The sequence below is a fragment of the Mandrillus leucophaeus genome, unplaced genomic scaffold (assembly GCF_000951045.1).
Source record: "Mandrillus leucophaeus isolate KB7577 unplaced genomic scaffold, Mleu.le_1.0 Scaffold434, whole genome shotgun sequence".
Classification (NCBI taxonomy): Eukaryota; Metazoa; Chordata; class Mammalia; order Primates; family Cercopithecidae; genus Mandrillus; species Mandrillus leucophaeus.
The window spans coordinates 1,969,545-1,985,845 of NW_012104632.1; the positions used below are offsets into that span (position 1 = coordinate 1,969,545).

General features: G+C 43.0%; 1 protein-coding gene and 1 long non-coding RNA gene across 4 annotated transcripts in view; one reads left to right on the forward strand and one right to left on the reverse strand.

The window, feature by feature from the left end:
* DOCK9 (dedicator of cytokinesis 9) overlaps positions 1-16,301 on the forward strand; it is a 184,794-nt gene that overhangs the window by 142,274 nt on the left and 26,219 nt on the right. The window contains exons 41-47 of one of the 3 annotated variants that reach the window (XM_011993804.1): positions 2,930-3,067; positions 3,183-3,365; positions 5,058-5,171; positions 5,292-5,507; positions 7,997-8,054; positions 8,940-9,005; positions 10,363-10,469. In XM_011993804.1, coding sequence (XP_011849194.1) covers positions 2,930-3,067; positions 3,183-3,365; positions 5,058-5,171; positions 5,292-5,507; positions 7,997-8,054; positions 8,940-9,005; positions 10,363-10,469 — 882 coding nt within the window. Of the gene's footprint in view, positions 1-2,929; positions 3,068-3,182; positions 3,366-5,057; positions 5,172-5,291; positions 5,508-7,996; positions 8,055-8,936; positions 9,006-10,362; positions 10,470-16,301 lie in introns of all 3 variants that reach the window. The other 2 variants (XM_011993806.1, XM_011993805.1) reach the window with 2 other exon arrangements.
* LOC105549325 lies at positions 116-2,632 on the reverse strand. The gene is made up of 3 exons (XR_001007530.1): positions 2,573-2,632; positions 1,648-1,725; positions 116-368 (listed from the first exon to the last, which is right to left on the reverse strand). It is a non-coding gene; the product is annotated as an uncharacterized LOC105549325 (long non-coding RNA).

The following is a 16,301-nucleotide window of genomic DNA, read 5'->3' on the forward strand; positions in this document are numbered from 1 at the left end:
ATCTCACTTAGTACATAAAAGGGTTTGTTTTGTAAACAGATTGTCACATGCAGAAAAATATGGTTTTTCTAATGTCTGTTATTAACACAATCCCAAACCAATGCTGGCCTTCAAGTAGTTTATGATATTTTTAATGTGTTCACAGATTTAATCTGTAAATGTGTTTTTAGCAGTTCCATTTAGTACCTCTTCTTGATCTGAACTGAGCAGTGAGAACTAACACATAATCAGGAGCAATAGGAACCAAGACAGGGAGGAGCACATGGGCAGCCGGAGGCTTGCAAGGCAGCTTGTGATCTGCTTTGCTCAACCATGAGCCTGGTCTGCAGACACATGGGGCTTAGGTCATCTTAGTGATTGGCAAGCATCTATAACAGAAATGGCTCTTCTCCAAACTGATTTTTTAATGTTATTTTACAATAATTGTGTACATAATGATAAATGCTGTCTGACTGGGAAGAGTTTGCTGTCTTAAATTAACTTTGTTCCAGGTACCTCATTTGGACACCCAAGGTTTGTTTTCCTCTGTGTTCCTGGGTCTTTTAGAAGTTACTGACACTGAGCATTCATTTGCTGAAAGGCCCGTCTCCTGGATTAAGCTCCATAAGAGACCGTGTTACAATGGTCAAACCTGAATCCAAGACAGAGAATTCCTGGAGAAGCAGGCTCCACTTTATTGCTAGAAATAAGCCATGCCTTTATATTATTCTAATGTGTCATTTAATTTCCTAAGTGAAAATTTCCCATCTTCAGCAAGAGTCTCTAGGGATAAAAAGATAGAAATAAGATACCCTGCCTTGTTATCTGTGGATATTTCTGAGTGGAACAGTTAAGGGTGATTTTTGTTTTGCTCTTTTTGCCCCCTGTGGGCCTTTCTGAATGTTCAAAGATGTGTTTGTATTTAGTGTATGTTACCTTCTATTTGATGAGAAAGCAGCAGGGAGACACAGAAAAAGAGGGAAGAAAAGTGACTGGAAAATAAAGGCAAGTAGCTAGGAAACTGTCCCTTTTGTCTGGGACAAAAGGTCCTTTATTCATTTAAATGGAGGTTATTTAAGTCTTTTTTAAAATAAATTTTATTGTATGTATTTGAGGTTTACAACAGGTTATGGGATACATAATGTAAATGAGCTTTAACTCCATTCTTGCAAACAAGTTTTGAGATGAGAGCTGAAGAGGACTAAATCCTGAAAATGAGAAGTAAAGGCCATGACCATAGAGAGGGAAAGGAGGAGAAATTGAGCTCAAGTAGAGAAACATGGGAAAAATAGAGAAACATTAGAAAAATGGGCCAGTTCAGATAGCAGAACTGGGAAGCTTGGGAATTTTTATAGAAACCATATCTCCTGGATAGCAAAGAGTGCTAAGAAAATGAAAGGTCACCTCCAGATTCACCCAAAACTTAATCCAGTCATAATTAGGAATGTAAATACATTGGAGAAAAGCAAGGCTTTCAAACTACAGCTCCTGAGAAAATGGCGTTCATAGATAAAACTTGTAAGCAGTTCCTCAAACACTGGAAATCACTTTTTTGTGTGTATGTGAACAGCTGCTCATAGTTGAGAATTAGATCATATTCATTTAAATAGTTCTACTTTCTGCTCATTAAATTGCTCCCCTTTCACATGATGGAGTTCAATGTGGTACCGTAGTATTTCATGATAGAAAGATCACTGTGAATTCCAGGTGTTCTGTCAGCTGTGATATATCCACAATTCACTGGACCTAAAAAAAACAAAAACTTACTCCTTGAGGAAAAATTTCCCTCCAACAAGGCAAGGTAGATGTTGCTCTGAAACTATGACTGCAAGCATAATTTCCTATGTAGCAAAATCATATGGACGTAAGTCACCCCTGTTCATTTGGCCGAATTGTAAGATTGGTTTGAGATACTGGCCTCTTGACATTTTCTTTTCTTTATAAATATCAAATCTGCCTACTTATGCAGAATGCACACACATATCGTTCCCCTGCAGAGCTTTGTTCAGACAGCTTGTCCATGTTGGAAAGCGGTGCTCTTCAGTGTCGTGCAGATTTAGACACGAAGCTCATCCTGGCTGCTTGCTGGGCCACACCTCTAGCTGCTGTGTATATTCTGCAGTTGATGGGAGTTGTAGCCAACCAGGCTTCCATAGTGTTTAATTTGTGTGAATTTTCTACTGACACAAGGAAATCTTGAGTGACTAGAGGCAGATTATAGTCTTCTTTTCTTTGATAAGTAAAATCCACAAATGTTAAAACCGTGCTAGATATCACCTACTGAGCTAGACCACAGTACGCATCAGATGGTTTCTCCACTTGATCTCACGTCTTCACAGTCACTGTTCAAGGTCAGTTTTAGGGTCATCGTTTTACAGATGAGGATGCTGAGACTCAGTTTACCTGGCAAAGTCACACCTATAATAAGTGGTACCTGACCAAAGCCTGTACATTTTCCACCTTCCCAAACTCTCTGATTATTCATAACTTAGCAGAGTGCCTTAGAGGCCCGGGGAGATCACCTTTCCCTTTTCGAAGCCCTGGTTCATATACCTTACTTGAGTATTTTTTCCCATCTATAATTAACGCATACCTGTGATGGCACTTCCCTGTTGGAATTAAGATGTCACAAATGACACCTCTGTATCAGCTGCTAGTAGACAGTAAAAATGAGTACATATTAATAAGTAGAAGCCCAGTCAGTACTAAGCAAGTGTTCCTTTCAACTGTATTATAGTTTGCTGGGAGGCTTAGCCTCAAAACATAAATGTATTGATAGTTCGTTCTACAAAAGAATTCTGTACTTTCCTAGAGGATTCAAGGCACAGTTTGTTTAAAGAAGTGTAAGTTGTCTTAATACTTAGAAAATGTACTTCTTGAGCCTGAAATTGCGTGAAACCTACTAGAGGTGACTGGTATGTCTAACAAAGCCGTCGATGTCTGTTTTCAGAACCAGCTCCTGGCTGACCATGGACATAATCCTCTCATGAAAAAAGTTTTTGATGTCTACCTGTGTTTTCTTCAAAAACATCAGTCTGAAACGGCTTTAAAAAATGTCTTCACTGCCTTAAGGTCCTTAATTTATAAGGTAAGTTGCTTCATGGGTGATGGTTAGAAGTTTTCCTCCTTCCCCCGGAATCGAGGGGTACATTACCGAGCACTGACCTGTCTGTGATTTATCTGCTTCCTCTCATCCTGTCTAGTTTCCCTCAACATTCTATGAAGGCAGAGCCGACATGTGTGCGGCTCTGTGTTACGAGATTCTCAAGTGCTGCAACTCCAAGCTGAGCTCCATCAGGACCGAGGCCTCCCAGCTGCTCTACTTCCTGATGAGGAACAACTTCGATTACACTGGAAAGAAGTCCTTTGTCCGGACACATTTGCAAGTGTGTGTGGTTTAGCTTTCCAATACGGATTTACTCTGTGCAATCCTGCTGTATCAGGAAAACTTTGAGTATCACATTGACCAATTTCCCTTGTCATAAAGATACTGCAAGATCTGGAAAACTGGGAAGCCACATTTGCTGGCTTGGTTTATTTCACGCTCTATTACTATAAGATCTGGACCCGAGATACGTTTCTGTTGGTAAATTGACATTTAAATATTGAATCAATATCAGACTGATTAAAATTCCATTGCATTTTCGTTTGTGTGAAATATGCAATGGGTAGACTGTCCTTTGCAATACTTTATCAGAACATGGATGTATTAACTATGCCACGGGGGGGCTCTGTCTTATCTAATACTCACATAGGTATTAGAACCTATGTGAGGATGCTTAATAGTAAACATTTTAGGTAAGAAACAAAAAGCCCAACTGAAGTGGTTCTTTTCTGTCCTCTATCTACTGACACATCTGCTCTCTCTCCAGAGTTAAAGCATCCTAAATTCTCTGCTCTGAGAGCCAGCCAAGATAATGACCAAACTTCCGTATTGTTGTAAACTCTCTTTTTCTACAAACACATGGTAGGGATCCCTCTTCCATCTCTGCATTTTACCCTTTTTTTTTTGGAAACAATATTTGTGGTCCACGTAGCATTCATGGATACAACCATGAACAAAACCACCCTCTCCCAGCCCTCATGGAGTGTAGTCTAATGGAGGTCACAGACAAGCTCTGGAACTCTTAGAGCACAAGTGTGACCACTGCTGTTGTAGAGGAATTTGAGTGGATCAGGAGGGGCACCCGGAGGATGTGAAGGATGCATAGGGCTCATGGTTGAAGAGTGGTGAGCGTGTTCCAGGCCACAGTAAACCACGGGGAAGCACTCGTCTGGGGAACTAGACACGTTCCTTACTGCAGAGTTTAGAATATGGGTGAGAAGGAGTTGAGGAGGACCCATGGTTGCATATCCAAATCGTGGCATATTTGGACAGATCTTCTGGACTCCAGTGTTGGTGATGGGTCAAGGCTAGTCTAGACCTCAGCTAGGGAGACCATTGTCAAAGCTAGGTCAGCAAGGATGCTCTCCTAGACCAGGGATGGTGAGGTCAGAAGGAAGAGGAGATTGAGTTGACAACATTTGGTGACCAATTGTACCTGGGTGTGGTGAAGGAAAAGGATAAATAAAGATGGACTCCATGCTTTAGCTCAAGCAATTGGGTAAAGGCAGTGCTATTCATAGAGCCAAAAAAAGACAGCGCCCCTCCATGGCATAGTTAATATATCCATGTCCTGATAAAGTATTGCAAAGGACAGTCTACCCATTGCATATTTAATACATGTAAGTTCAAACTGAAAACTGAGAAAGAAATCATGTCTTCCTCTTGGTTGGAGAAGGTAATAGGTAAGTGGATGGGCTTATCTCATTCTCCTCCTCCCTTTGCTCTCCTGATCGGCATTTTGCTTTGCAAACAGTGTTTTTTAAGGCTAGCAGAATCACTTTCTGGAATTACTCTTAAAGGGGAAGAAAGTACCTCAGACATTGTTTCCCACACTGGAGTGACCCCTGCTCAAAGCACCCCCCCCAGCCCCCACTGTCCCCTGTCCTCAGGCACATCCTAACTGAACACAGAAGCCCAGCCTGGGCAGTCATTTGAAAGCAAATTGATTTGCTCATGTTTGTGTGTCCCTAAGGTCATCATATCCGTCAGCCAGCTGATAGCAGACGTTGTTGGCATTGGGGGAACCAGATTCCAGCAGTCCCTGTCTATCATCAACAACTGTGCCAACAGTGACCGGCTCATCAAGGTGGGTAGCTTGGCCCATGTTAGTTTCACCCCAAGACTCTGCCTCAGCGCCTGAGGTGCATATGGACAGGCAGAAAACAGAGGAAGCCACGTGTCCTTTCTTCTTCCACCCTTGTTTTAGCACACCAGCTTCTCCTCCGATGTGAAGGACTTGACCAAAAGGATACGCACGGTGCTAATGGCCACCGCCCAGATGAAGGAACACGAGAATGACCCGGAGATGCTGGTGGACCTCCAGTACAGCCTGGCCAAATCCTATGCCAGCACGCCTGAGCTCAGGAAGACGTGGCTCGACAGCATGGCCAGGATCCACGTCAAAAACGGCGATCTCTCGGAGGTAGCCCTGCCAGCTGCTTGATCGGGTTTTTGATAAAAACAAACAAACAAACAAACAAACAAACAAAAAAAACAGTGAGGCCCCATTCACTAAAATAAGCCAGTTTTGAGAAAAATTATCCCATGAATCAAAAACCAATTAAAAATGTGCAAAACTTTAAATAGTATGAGACTCAGGGTGACTTCATAGTTAGTTGAGCATTTTAATAATTTAAAACAAATCGTAAGAGGTTATTTTTGCCACTGAAGAGCAATTGTTTAAGCTCTTAAACCTATTCATACAGTTTCCTGCTAATTAAAATACACATCAAAACTCCTCTGTAGTTCTAAAATTCGGCTATTTTATGATAAAATGAATTCCTCCTGTTATTCAAGGTCATGACAGGTGTTGCTTTCTCCTGCGTGAGGTAGTCCATTTCCTTTTGTGGATGCAGTAGGTATTCCAGCACTCCCTTCTCTGCAGAGCTGATGTGTTTCCATATGTAGACTGCATGGCCAGGAGTTGGGTGTGTGGGCTCCAGTACAAGTAATATTGGACTTTGAATCCAAGATCCAATATTAACTAACTCTGTGACATTGAGCCAGTTTTTTAACCCTTCTGTTGTTCAATGACATCATCTGTAAAATGGGGAATTGGAGAAAACAGTTGGCTGTAAGGCAGTCTGTGCTCCCAGGAGAACTCATTCAGTGTCTGTGCCTGAGATGTTTAGGTATGATGGACGGTATTACTATAGCAAGCAAGTTTTGACTTTTAAACTTTTATAACCGTTTGAATTAATAAACATACTCTGAGTCTGAAAATTTTAACTATATTTACATATTTATTTTTCAAGGAGTTCAATATGCTAAAAAGTACACATTAACATGACAGTTTTGTTTGACTATAAATTTAATGTAAACCGCACATTGGCCATAATAAAAAGGAATAACTAAGAGAAGTAATTTTTCTATGGTTCTAAGAATTTAAGATTCTTTAATGACCTATGTGGCCTAGGTCTCAAGAAAGAAAAAAAAAAAAAGAAAGGAAGAACTCACTGAGCTTCAGCTGTTCCTCTGTGAATTAGTTTTATGTGGCTGCCGTAACAAAGTACCCAGACTGAGTGGCTTCACACAGAAATGTATCCTCTCACAGTTCTGGAGGCAGAAGTCCAAGATTGCAGTGGCAGCAGGGTCGCATCTCCAAATGTCCTCAGGGACAACCTGTTCCATGCCTGTCCCTGAGCTCTTTGTGTGGCCAGCAGTCTTGATGTTCCTCGGCTTGTAGCCACATCCCTCCAGTCGCTGCCTCCGTGGTCTCGTGGCATCCTCCCCCATGTGTCTGGGTCCCTGTGTCTCCTCTCCTCTTCTGTGACACCAGTAATGTTGAATTTAGGGCCCACTACACACCAGTATGACCTCATCTTAACTAATTACACCCACACAGAGCCTGTTTCCAAATAATATCACATTGTGAGGTCTCAGGGAGGCCATAAATTTTGGGGGGACACCACCCAACCCAGTATACCCAGTGAATAGGGGACGAAAGCAGCTAATTTATAAGATTTCTTACTGCCCTTGCCGTGTCTGGTTTTGTGTATGTGCTCAGAAACCCGTCATGTACTTTCCTGCCTGTTCAGTGCATGTGACCCTGCTGTGCACTGCAAGAGGGACACACGTGGGAGGCATGGACTCTGCCTCTGAGGACTGGACAGTGCATAACTCCACTCTCCAACAGACTTCTCTCTGCACACATCAGAGTGCATGCCACACTGCTGACATTCATTGACACACGTGCACGTGGAGCAGCCTCCGCCAGTGTCTGTTGGCTAGCTAGGGGTGAGGGTCTAGAAGAGGGCACCACGCGGTGGCGCTCACCCCGCTGACAGGCACAGAACCGCGTGCATTAGAACCTTGCAGCGGGTTCACTTCCAACAGCTGTCTTTGATCTTTATAACACCATGGCAATTTGGTGAAAATAATTTTTTTTCTTTCAATTTAAGATATGTATAATGTTACCGATTTAAGGTTAAATTATGATTTTTATTTAGAATTTTATGTTTGGAAACAATTATAACTTGCTGTTAATTTTTAAGTCAAGCGAAAAATATATTAGCACCTGAAATTTGAGCCATTGTCTCAGAATCTAGGGAGGAGCACATGTTTTCTTCAAAGCATCCTCTTCGCTTTGAGAGAAATAATGCAGAAATATTAGGTATAGTAAGAGAAAAATGCTGCTTTTATCTTTTACTTTCCAAATGTAGTAATTCTATATAGAAACAAGTTTTAGCACATTTACTGCCATTTATCTCAACTCCCAATTAATTTCAAATTTTCAGCTTGTGTGAGTGGCTCCGCTCCTTTCAAAAGGGAAGATGTCAGCTATTAGAAACATTAGCTGGTGCATTGAGATCTAATATAGACGTTCATACATGGATTAGATTTCTGTTTGTGTGGGACATTGTGACATGCTGTTATGAACGATGATTCTGAGGCGTGTCTCTTCTATTATAGGCAGCAATGTGCTGTGTCCATGTGACAGCCCTGGTGGCAGAATATCTCACCCGGAAAGGTAAGGAATTATTCCCATGTTTTGTGACATTAATTAGTATAAAGCCATACAAAGCAGCAGACAAGTGAGAGCCATGCAGGAAGATTGGAAGGTGGGAATTTGTGTGTTTGTGAAGTGGATTCATTGTTTTATCCCCTGGCGTGATGTTTGCTTGAATTGGTGGGCACAGCAGAAATTCCAGGACCAGACAGAAAAGTAGATGACATGTTGTCCTGTAACCTCCTCTGACGGCTTCACTCTGCAAAAACTAGTTAATGAGTTTTGCATCTGGCCAAATCTAGCGCTAAGAAGATACTTTTCCCTTAAGATAGTTCCCACTGGAGCGATTAGGCAATCAAGAAGTTGTAACGGGAGATGATCAGACAGCATTTCTGCAATGCAGCCCAGCTGGCTTGATTGTCTGAGAGGGCAGCCTTTCTGGTGGAAACCTTGTCTCCCAGAGGATGGAGAGGGGGCAAGGCGTGATGCTGCATTTGTGCACTCTGCGTTTGTTCCCAGATGAGCAGGCCGTGAAGCCTTTCACAGGTTCCCTGTGGTTAAACAGCAGGTGCACATTTCCACTCCACAATCAGCACAGCCCCAAATGGTGACATTTATTTTTGGAATACTGAGGTTCTTAGAAAAGCTGGTAGTCTGCGTGAGTTACATGGGAGAAACAGCAGCACCAGATCTGGGCTAACGAGGAATAGACGTACGAAGTGAGAAATAGTGTGAAACCAAAGATGCCAAGGCCACAAACTATATTTCTGGTGCAGCTGGCTATTCGGAATGAAACAGCAGAGCCCCAAAGAGAAAAATTTGGAAAGGGCTCCATGTTCATTTAATACCAGTACTATTTCCTGTCGAGACCTTTTATCAGGTGATGCATTTCCTCATGTTTAGAAGCAGTCCAGTGGGAGCCGCCCCTTCTCCCCCACAGCCATAGCGCCTGCCTGAGGAGGAGCCGGGGAGGTGAGCCTGAGGATCAGCCCAGCCCCCGGGGACCCCCTGCCTGGTCACCTGCCCTCCCGTGGTGGGGGATTTGCCCTTTCAACTTTGCATGGACAGACTTCACTCTCCTTCCCTCCGACTCTGTGGCTCTCTGGTTGGCTGGTGGTCTATTCCCGTGGGCACAAGAGGAAAGCACCTTGGCCACCACTTTGGTCACTCCACTGGCGCCGAGTTAGTGGTGAAGTGTACTCCGTAGCCTAAAGCAGGGTGGTTGGTTTTTAATTTTCTAGTTTGTATGTTAATGTATCCTCAAGCCCCTAGATTAACGCTTTTCATGGGGGACTCTTGTTTCCGTATAACAAATAAAAACTAAACAGGGATAGTGGCAGATGCTAGGTAATCCATGAATAGTGTGGAAACCTGGGATCATGTGCAGCAGAAAAATCTCTGACTTTAGGATCTATGTTTTCAAGGCTTGATTTCAAAATGCCCTGTGTTCCTCTTTCTCCCTAAATGCAGAAGTCTCAATTCAAGTTTTTACTTCCGTTTTATTTTATTGTGAACAGTTATCTCAAAATAGAGTAGTGGAACATCTCATGCCCTTCTTCACTTGATCATTTTGCATAGCTGACATGGTCCAACTGACGTAAAGCTGTTTTCCAGTGACTGTGAGATGAGGAAAGGTCCTGAATGGGCGGTCATTGCTTCAGAAACATCCTTATCCCAGACATTGATCCTGCCTCTAAGCTGACACCCTTTCCCGTTGGAGAATCAGAGTGCCCAGGCATCCATGCGCTCTGTTGATGCAGCCAGCCACCTACCCCAGGGCTGTTGGGGTGGGAACCAGCTAAGGCAGCCTGTCTGCTCACCATTATGGCCACGGAGCTACACCTGGGTTGTGTGGGGAAGCTCTCATCTGAGACATGTGTTCTTCCCCGGCCAGAGTGGGTGAGGTGGCAGCTTGAAGGAAACAGGTCTTTTTGAATCATACATCTCTCCTGTATTGGCTTTGCCTTCATTTTTCTTATCTCAGCACAAGTCGTCCTACCAAGTCAAATTTTCACGTATTGTTATTTTACTATTAATTTAATACCTATTCCTCAGTTTATTTACAGTTTAATATTTAGAGATTGCATACATTTTAATCCAGGTAGATAAAAAATTAAAAAGGGATAAGGAGAAGAAAGTGAAAGAGGTGAGGGTTCACTATAGGGACGAAAAGCACACAGGTACCCCCGTGAATGCTGGCATGGTGCCTAAGAGATTTCAAAATCCGTTATTTCATTCAACACAGAAACACACAGGGCGGGAAAAACCCTCAAGGTTCACCCATGTTCAGGTTCCTAACTCTGACTCTCCCTCCTCCCTCTCTTCCTAGGCATGTTTAGACAAGGATGCACCGCCTTCAGGGTCATTACCCCAAACATCGACGAGGAGGCCTCCATGATGGAAGACGTGGGGATGCAGGATGTCCATTTCAACGAGGTGCGTGCTTGGACTCACGTGGGCTTTCAGGCACTGGGGTATCTGGGAGCTTGCTGTTTGCATTGCTAGTGCATCAGACCAGGGCTTTTTCCTCCCTGTAGCTGCTGCTTATACACGTAGTTCTAACTGAGATGATTCACCAGAAAACTGAGGCAGAGCAGCAAAAGCTTCTGCCGTTCTCCTCTTCTAGGAGTGCCTCCTTTTCTTTGGAAAGAGGTTGTGAGGGCTTAGATTGTAGTGAAGTGAGGCTCAGCACTTGAACGCATCCAGTAAAAGTTCCAATATATTGGTCATAAAGTTTCTCATTATTTATAGCAGTTAATTTCTCTGGCTCATGAGTTTTCTTGGTTTTAATCTGACTTTTAAATTAATGTCTCCAGCACCAGTCATCTCCCCAGGGCCAAACTCAAAGGCATGAGAGGCCAGACTTGGGTTCTGGTCATAGCAACCCCTGTCTAGGGCCTTGGTCCCTGTCTTACTTGTGTGCTGTGGCCCAGGTCCTATGGGCCCTTAGGAGACAGGACCACCCTGTCCCACCCCCTACAGAGAACAGCAAGTTTGACATTAGATCACCATAGCAATTTCTGCAAATTCTAGTTTCTTGCTAAAACAGATTAGCCTTGCAGCCACTTATCTGTAACTGGAGAGTTTTGAAATAAAACTAGATATTTGAATAAATGCCAGTTTTCTGCTGGCATTCACTCTGTTTCCTTTTCCATGCCTATCTGCCTGAAGGGTTCTTTGTGTGCACCTGCCCCCCTTCAGCCCAGGGCAGAATGAAACAGCTGAGGGAAAGCTTTTTAATCCTGCCCATGTTTTAAGGAAAATGAAGTTGTCTAGTTTCTCCCATGGAGTGGAGGAGCAAACCAAGAAAGGAGTCAGTCTCTTCTGCCTCTGCTACACCTGCTTCATCCTGACTTCCAGGGCCACAGTGGTGTGGCATAGGGTTGATACTGGGGCTTTTAACCATTCTCATGCCAGGGAGGCGGGCCCTTGAACGCACATCCTCATGACATGAGCTAGGCCATAATTCAGTGGTTCTCTAAGCGTGGTCCTGGAACCTTTCAGGGAGTCTTTGAGGCCGGTACGCTTGCTACTGAAGGTCTCTGAGGCTGGGTTTCCTTTGTATGCAGTGACCCAAACGACCTATCAAAGAGGCTGGGTGCAGAATGGATGCACATTCGGGCTTATCCTACAAAATCAAACAGTAAAGAGAGTTGTAAAAATGGAAAATAGTACTACTCGTCACTCTTTTTTTTTGGGAAAAAAATCCTTTTTTATTTAAAAATGCTATTTTTAAAACATGGAATAGGTTTATTGTTTTCATTAAATTAATAAGTAAATCTTAATTTTGTTTCGGTTTTCATATCTAGTATTGTAAATATTGAGGGAGACCATTCACATAAACTTTGGGGTCCTCCATAAATCTTAAAATCTACGAAGGGGTCTTGAGCTCAAAAAGTTTAAGAACCACTGTTGTAAATTGTCTAGTCTCAAATGGCCCTCAAAATTAAAAACTAAGCATGAATTAAAAGGATAACATATTGAGTATAATTCGTGTTTAAATATTAAGATAATTTAAACCTCAATAAAGTTTTCTAGGTATCCTACAACAAAAGAAAGAGATGGGTTATTACATGGTGTTAACAGTTCTGCTGTTTCTCCACCTTGAAAGGCCTGGGTGGATGGTCTTTTTTGTTTGTTTTACTTTTGACTCTCAAATATGGAACCTGCCACCGAAGGATCAAGGCCCACATAGTCCTGGCTTTGAACTCCTCGCTTCAGGCGAATATCGACTGAGTTTTTCTCTGAGAAGAGGCGTGACTGCCTTGTCTCCTTGCAGAAACACCCTGGCGCCTCTGCCAAGGCAGACCTCTGGAGTGTGCCATTTTGTTCAGAATTCGATAAGGAAAGCAACGATGCCAGGAACAATTAAGGATTGGAAAGTAGACCATTTTTAGTGACCTATCCTGCAGAGCTGATAAAAGGAAGCTTGCATTTGTTCATCTGATTGAGTAATAGGCTGAGATAGTTATTATGTTAGCGCCTAATGAATTAGCCTGTGATATCAAGTGCAGACAGCCTTGGGGAAATAGTGAATGGCGCCCCCTCTAAGTAATAACTAAGCCTGTGACAAGGAACCCTTTATCAGCTATTTTCAGAAGATGGATTCGTCACCTTGTTCTTGAAGCATAAACTTAGAAAATCTTTAACAAGGTCCATAGTACATGACAATCTGTGGTGATTAGGATGTGACACAGCAGGGTTATAAAGTCCTGAGCGAACCTTGCACATCCAGATTGAAACTAACGGGGAGCGGAAAGACTAACGTGTTCTAAAAGGCAAGACATCTGAAATTACCAGGCACGTTTTCGCATTGGCTGCCAGGATGTTGCAAGAAAAAGAGAGATGAAAATCTCTGCCAGAGAGGAAGGACTTTGGGGAAAATCTGATGGGAAATAACTGTATAACAGTTTAATAAAAAGCATTGCCCTTTTAATCTACATTATTAGATATAATTAAATGCCTGAGATGTTCTCCTAAAGTGATTTTTAAAGGGACACTACCTAAAAATACTCAATTCTCTTAGCAGCAGGCCTCAAATGAGTTTTTACTGGCACCAATTCCACCTTCCTTGACTCTGATCCAAAGAGCAGACTCGTTTCCAGCTGCTTTTCATTAATAAAGAGAAACCTCCAATTCCTATTTACAATTTTGTTTCGCGAGACTGAGCCTGTGTAGATTGAAGAATTCAGAGTTTCCTGTGGTGTCAGAATTCCCCGTGGCCCATGTAGTTTTGAGATCCCTCCCTTGTTAACGAATGCAGTACCGAGGTCCTGGAAGGATGCAGGTAGCATAGTTGGGAGATTGAAGAAAGTCTAAGAAAGGGACTGTTTTTAAAAGTTCAGAGAGGGTTTAGGGAAGCCAACAAGAAATGTTACAGTGCCCCGAGGTTAGCAGCAGCTGGGTGTCGCCCCTTAACCTTAGGAATAACGGGGGAGAAAGGGAAAAATTACATAGAAGGACCACCTAGCAGGACCTGTGAGCTTTTTAGTAAAGGACTCCTCAGGGCACCCACACAGGGAGGGAAGGAGTAACTGCCCACCTCACTCTCCTCCTGCCCCCCCAGCATCCTGCTGGGGCCTGCCGTTGGCCAAACTCGACAGCAACCGGACAGGAAGTCACCATGCAGAAGTCCTGCTGTGTCTGCTTCCCAGAGCAGAGTCCGGAAGAACAGGGCCCAGAGGAGCTCCAGAGGGAAAAGTAGGAAGTACAGATAGGTGGATCCTCATTATCCACCTATCTGCTGAAATTTCTTTGTAGCCCCCAAATCAATACTCCATGGTACTTTTGTGGTCATTCAAGGATATGTACAGAACATCGAAAGATTTTACCACTCCACTGTGTTTCTAGCTGAGGCTGAACCAGGCAACGCTCTGCTTCTTGTCACAGCTCTCATCCCATGGTCAGAGGTGTTCAAACCAGACTGACGCCATCTTGAGTGAGGGCTGGGAAAATGAGACTGAGACTTGCTGGGCTGCTTTCCCAGAAAGTCAGGCATTCTGAGCCTCTAGATGTTCACGGTTTAGGGGTCAAATTAATAATGTTTACTAGACAGACCCAGACTGGGGAGTGTCCAGATATCCCAATATCTGGAGAAGAAAGGCATTCCTGATTTTTCTTTAAAGATAATATTGATTTTTGCAAAACACATTAATTAAGAAAATTATTCCTTTATCACAAATCCTCATAGCAGAGCACATCTCCCCATGTATACGAGTAATGTACCTAGGGTGGATGTGTTCCTCCTCTGACTTTCAGGAACACCCTACTCTGTCTATGGAGTAGCTGCACTTTCACCACTTTACTTCCTTAATAAACTTGCTTTTACTTTGCACTGTGGACTTGCCCTGAATTCTTTCTTACACGAGATCCAAGAACCCTCTCTTGGGACCTGGATCAGGACCACTTTCCTATAACACCACGAACAAGCCTCCTTTGGTGGTCTACTTAGTGCCATGTTTTTCACATTTGTGTGGATTTTGTTGGTGGTTCGCTCTTTAAAATGGCCCCAGGGAAGCGCTTAAGTGCTGTCTGGAGTTCCTAAGTGCAAGAACACTGCCAAGTGTGAGTTACATAAGCTTTGTTCAGGTGTGAGTTCTAGTGCTGTTGGCTATATATTTAATGTTAATGAATCAACAATATGTATTTAGTTAGGCATCTTTAAACAAAACACATAAAACAAGTGTAGGTATTGATTGGTTAATGAAAATATTGTAACCAGAGGCTCCCAGGAACTGAACCTTGCATTTTCTTTGGGAAGCAGGCAAGTATTTGCTAATTCACAGTGATGTTACAGAACATAACTACCTCGGATGATGAGAACTGACTCTACCTAGCACACAAAACTGTTGTTTTACAGAACTACAGGTCTCGCCATTGCAGAATTGCTGCTGAATGTAACAAACATTATATGAACTTCACGAGGCCAGTCTCTGGCTTCTATTAGTCAAAATTGTTTCTATTCAGGAATAGTTGCCAGTAAGAAACATAGTGTTTACATCCTTAGACTATCCTAGGAGATAGAGACATCAACAGAACACATTCAGGGATTCCTGTTTACATCTCATCCAAGCGTGGCAGTAAAACCTTTAGAGCCAGCTCATCTCCACTTTACCCTTGACTGACAGTGCTCCTGGAGCCATGAAAGTCACATGGCACGTCCTCACTGTTACAACGATTCTCCACAACAGTAGTAGCAGTGAGTAGGGAACTTGGCCAGTGGAGCTTGGGTAGCTGTTCTGCCTTTGCTGGATGCCAGCACATCACACTGCCCTGCTTCATTTTGCAAATGTGGACTGGGCTTCCTTGGCACTGAGCTGGGGGCCGGAGGTCTGAGAGTGAGCAAGCTGTGGTCCCTGCCATAGCACCCTACACTCCTGCTGCAGCTTCCCGCCCTCTGAGGAGAAACACCTCCACCACAGTCCCTTCAGTCTGAACTGGAAGTTGTCTGAGTTCTTAATGACTTGAAAATTTCTAGGTTGACACATGTTGATGAATTCCATAGACTGGCCGTGTGCCATGTGCTAGCTCAGGGATGTGTAAGTGAAAGTCCCTGCCTCAAAGAGTTTCACCCAGTGCAAGAATCCTCAAGCTTTCGGGTGCTTAGGAATTACTTGGATCCCTACTACAAATACAGATTCCCATTCTTATCCCCCAAACCCAGATTTAGTTGGGTGGGTGTGGGGCCCAGGAATCTGTGTTTTAATAAGCATCCAACGTGATTATTCTGATGTAAGTGGTCCTCAACTGTACCTTGAGAGATGATGATATAGTAGAAATGCGCATTATGCTGTGATAGCACACCGTTGCCTAAGCCAGGTCACACATTTGCAGTTATTCCCAAATGGTAGGTAATACTGACGGCATCTAGCTTCATAGGTAAGATTAGTTAAGTTCATCCTAAAATAGAGCAAACGGTATCTCAGTGAAAAAATGTTTAAACCCTGCACAGACATAGGCTCATGCAGGCATTTTCATGCACATGTGCGTACACACACACACACACACACACACACACACACAGTGTTAATGTGCTGTTTCCAGAGACAGATGCTCAGTGCCTTCAATTGCATCACTGTGGCACACTAAAATGGGCCTGGCTAATTACATTTTTAAAAGTGTCCTTGATGGCTTATGAACTTCTTGTGCTGAGTTCCTTTTATTATAACATGTTTTATAATATTAAAAATATAAATATATTATAAAATATTTCCCCAACCAATTATTACTGAACAGTTCTTTGCATATGTCAACAATATGGGAAAAAAA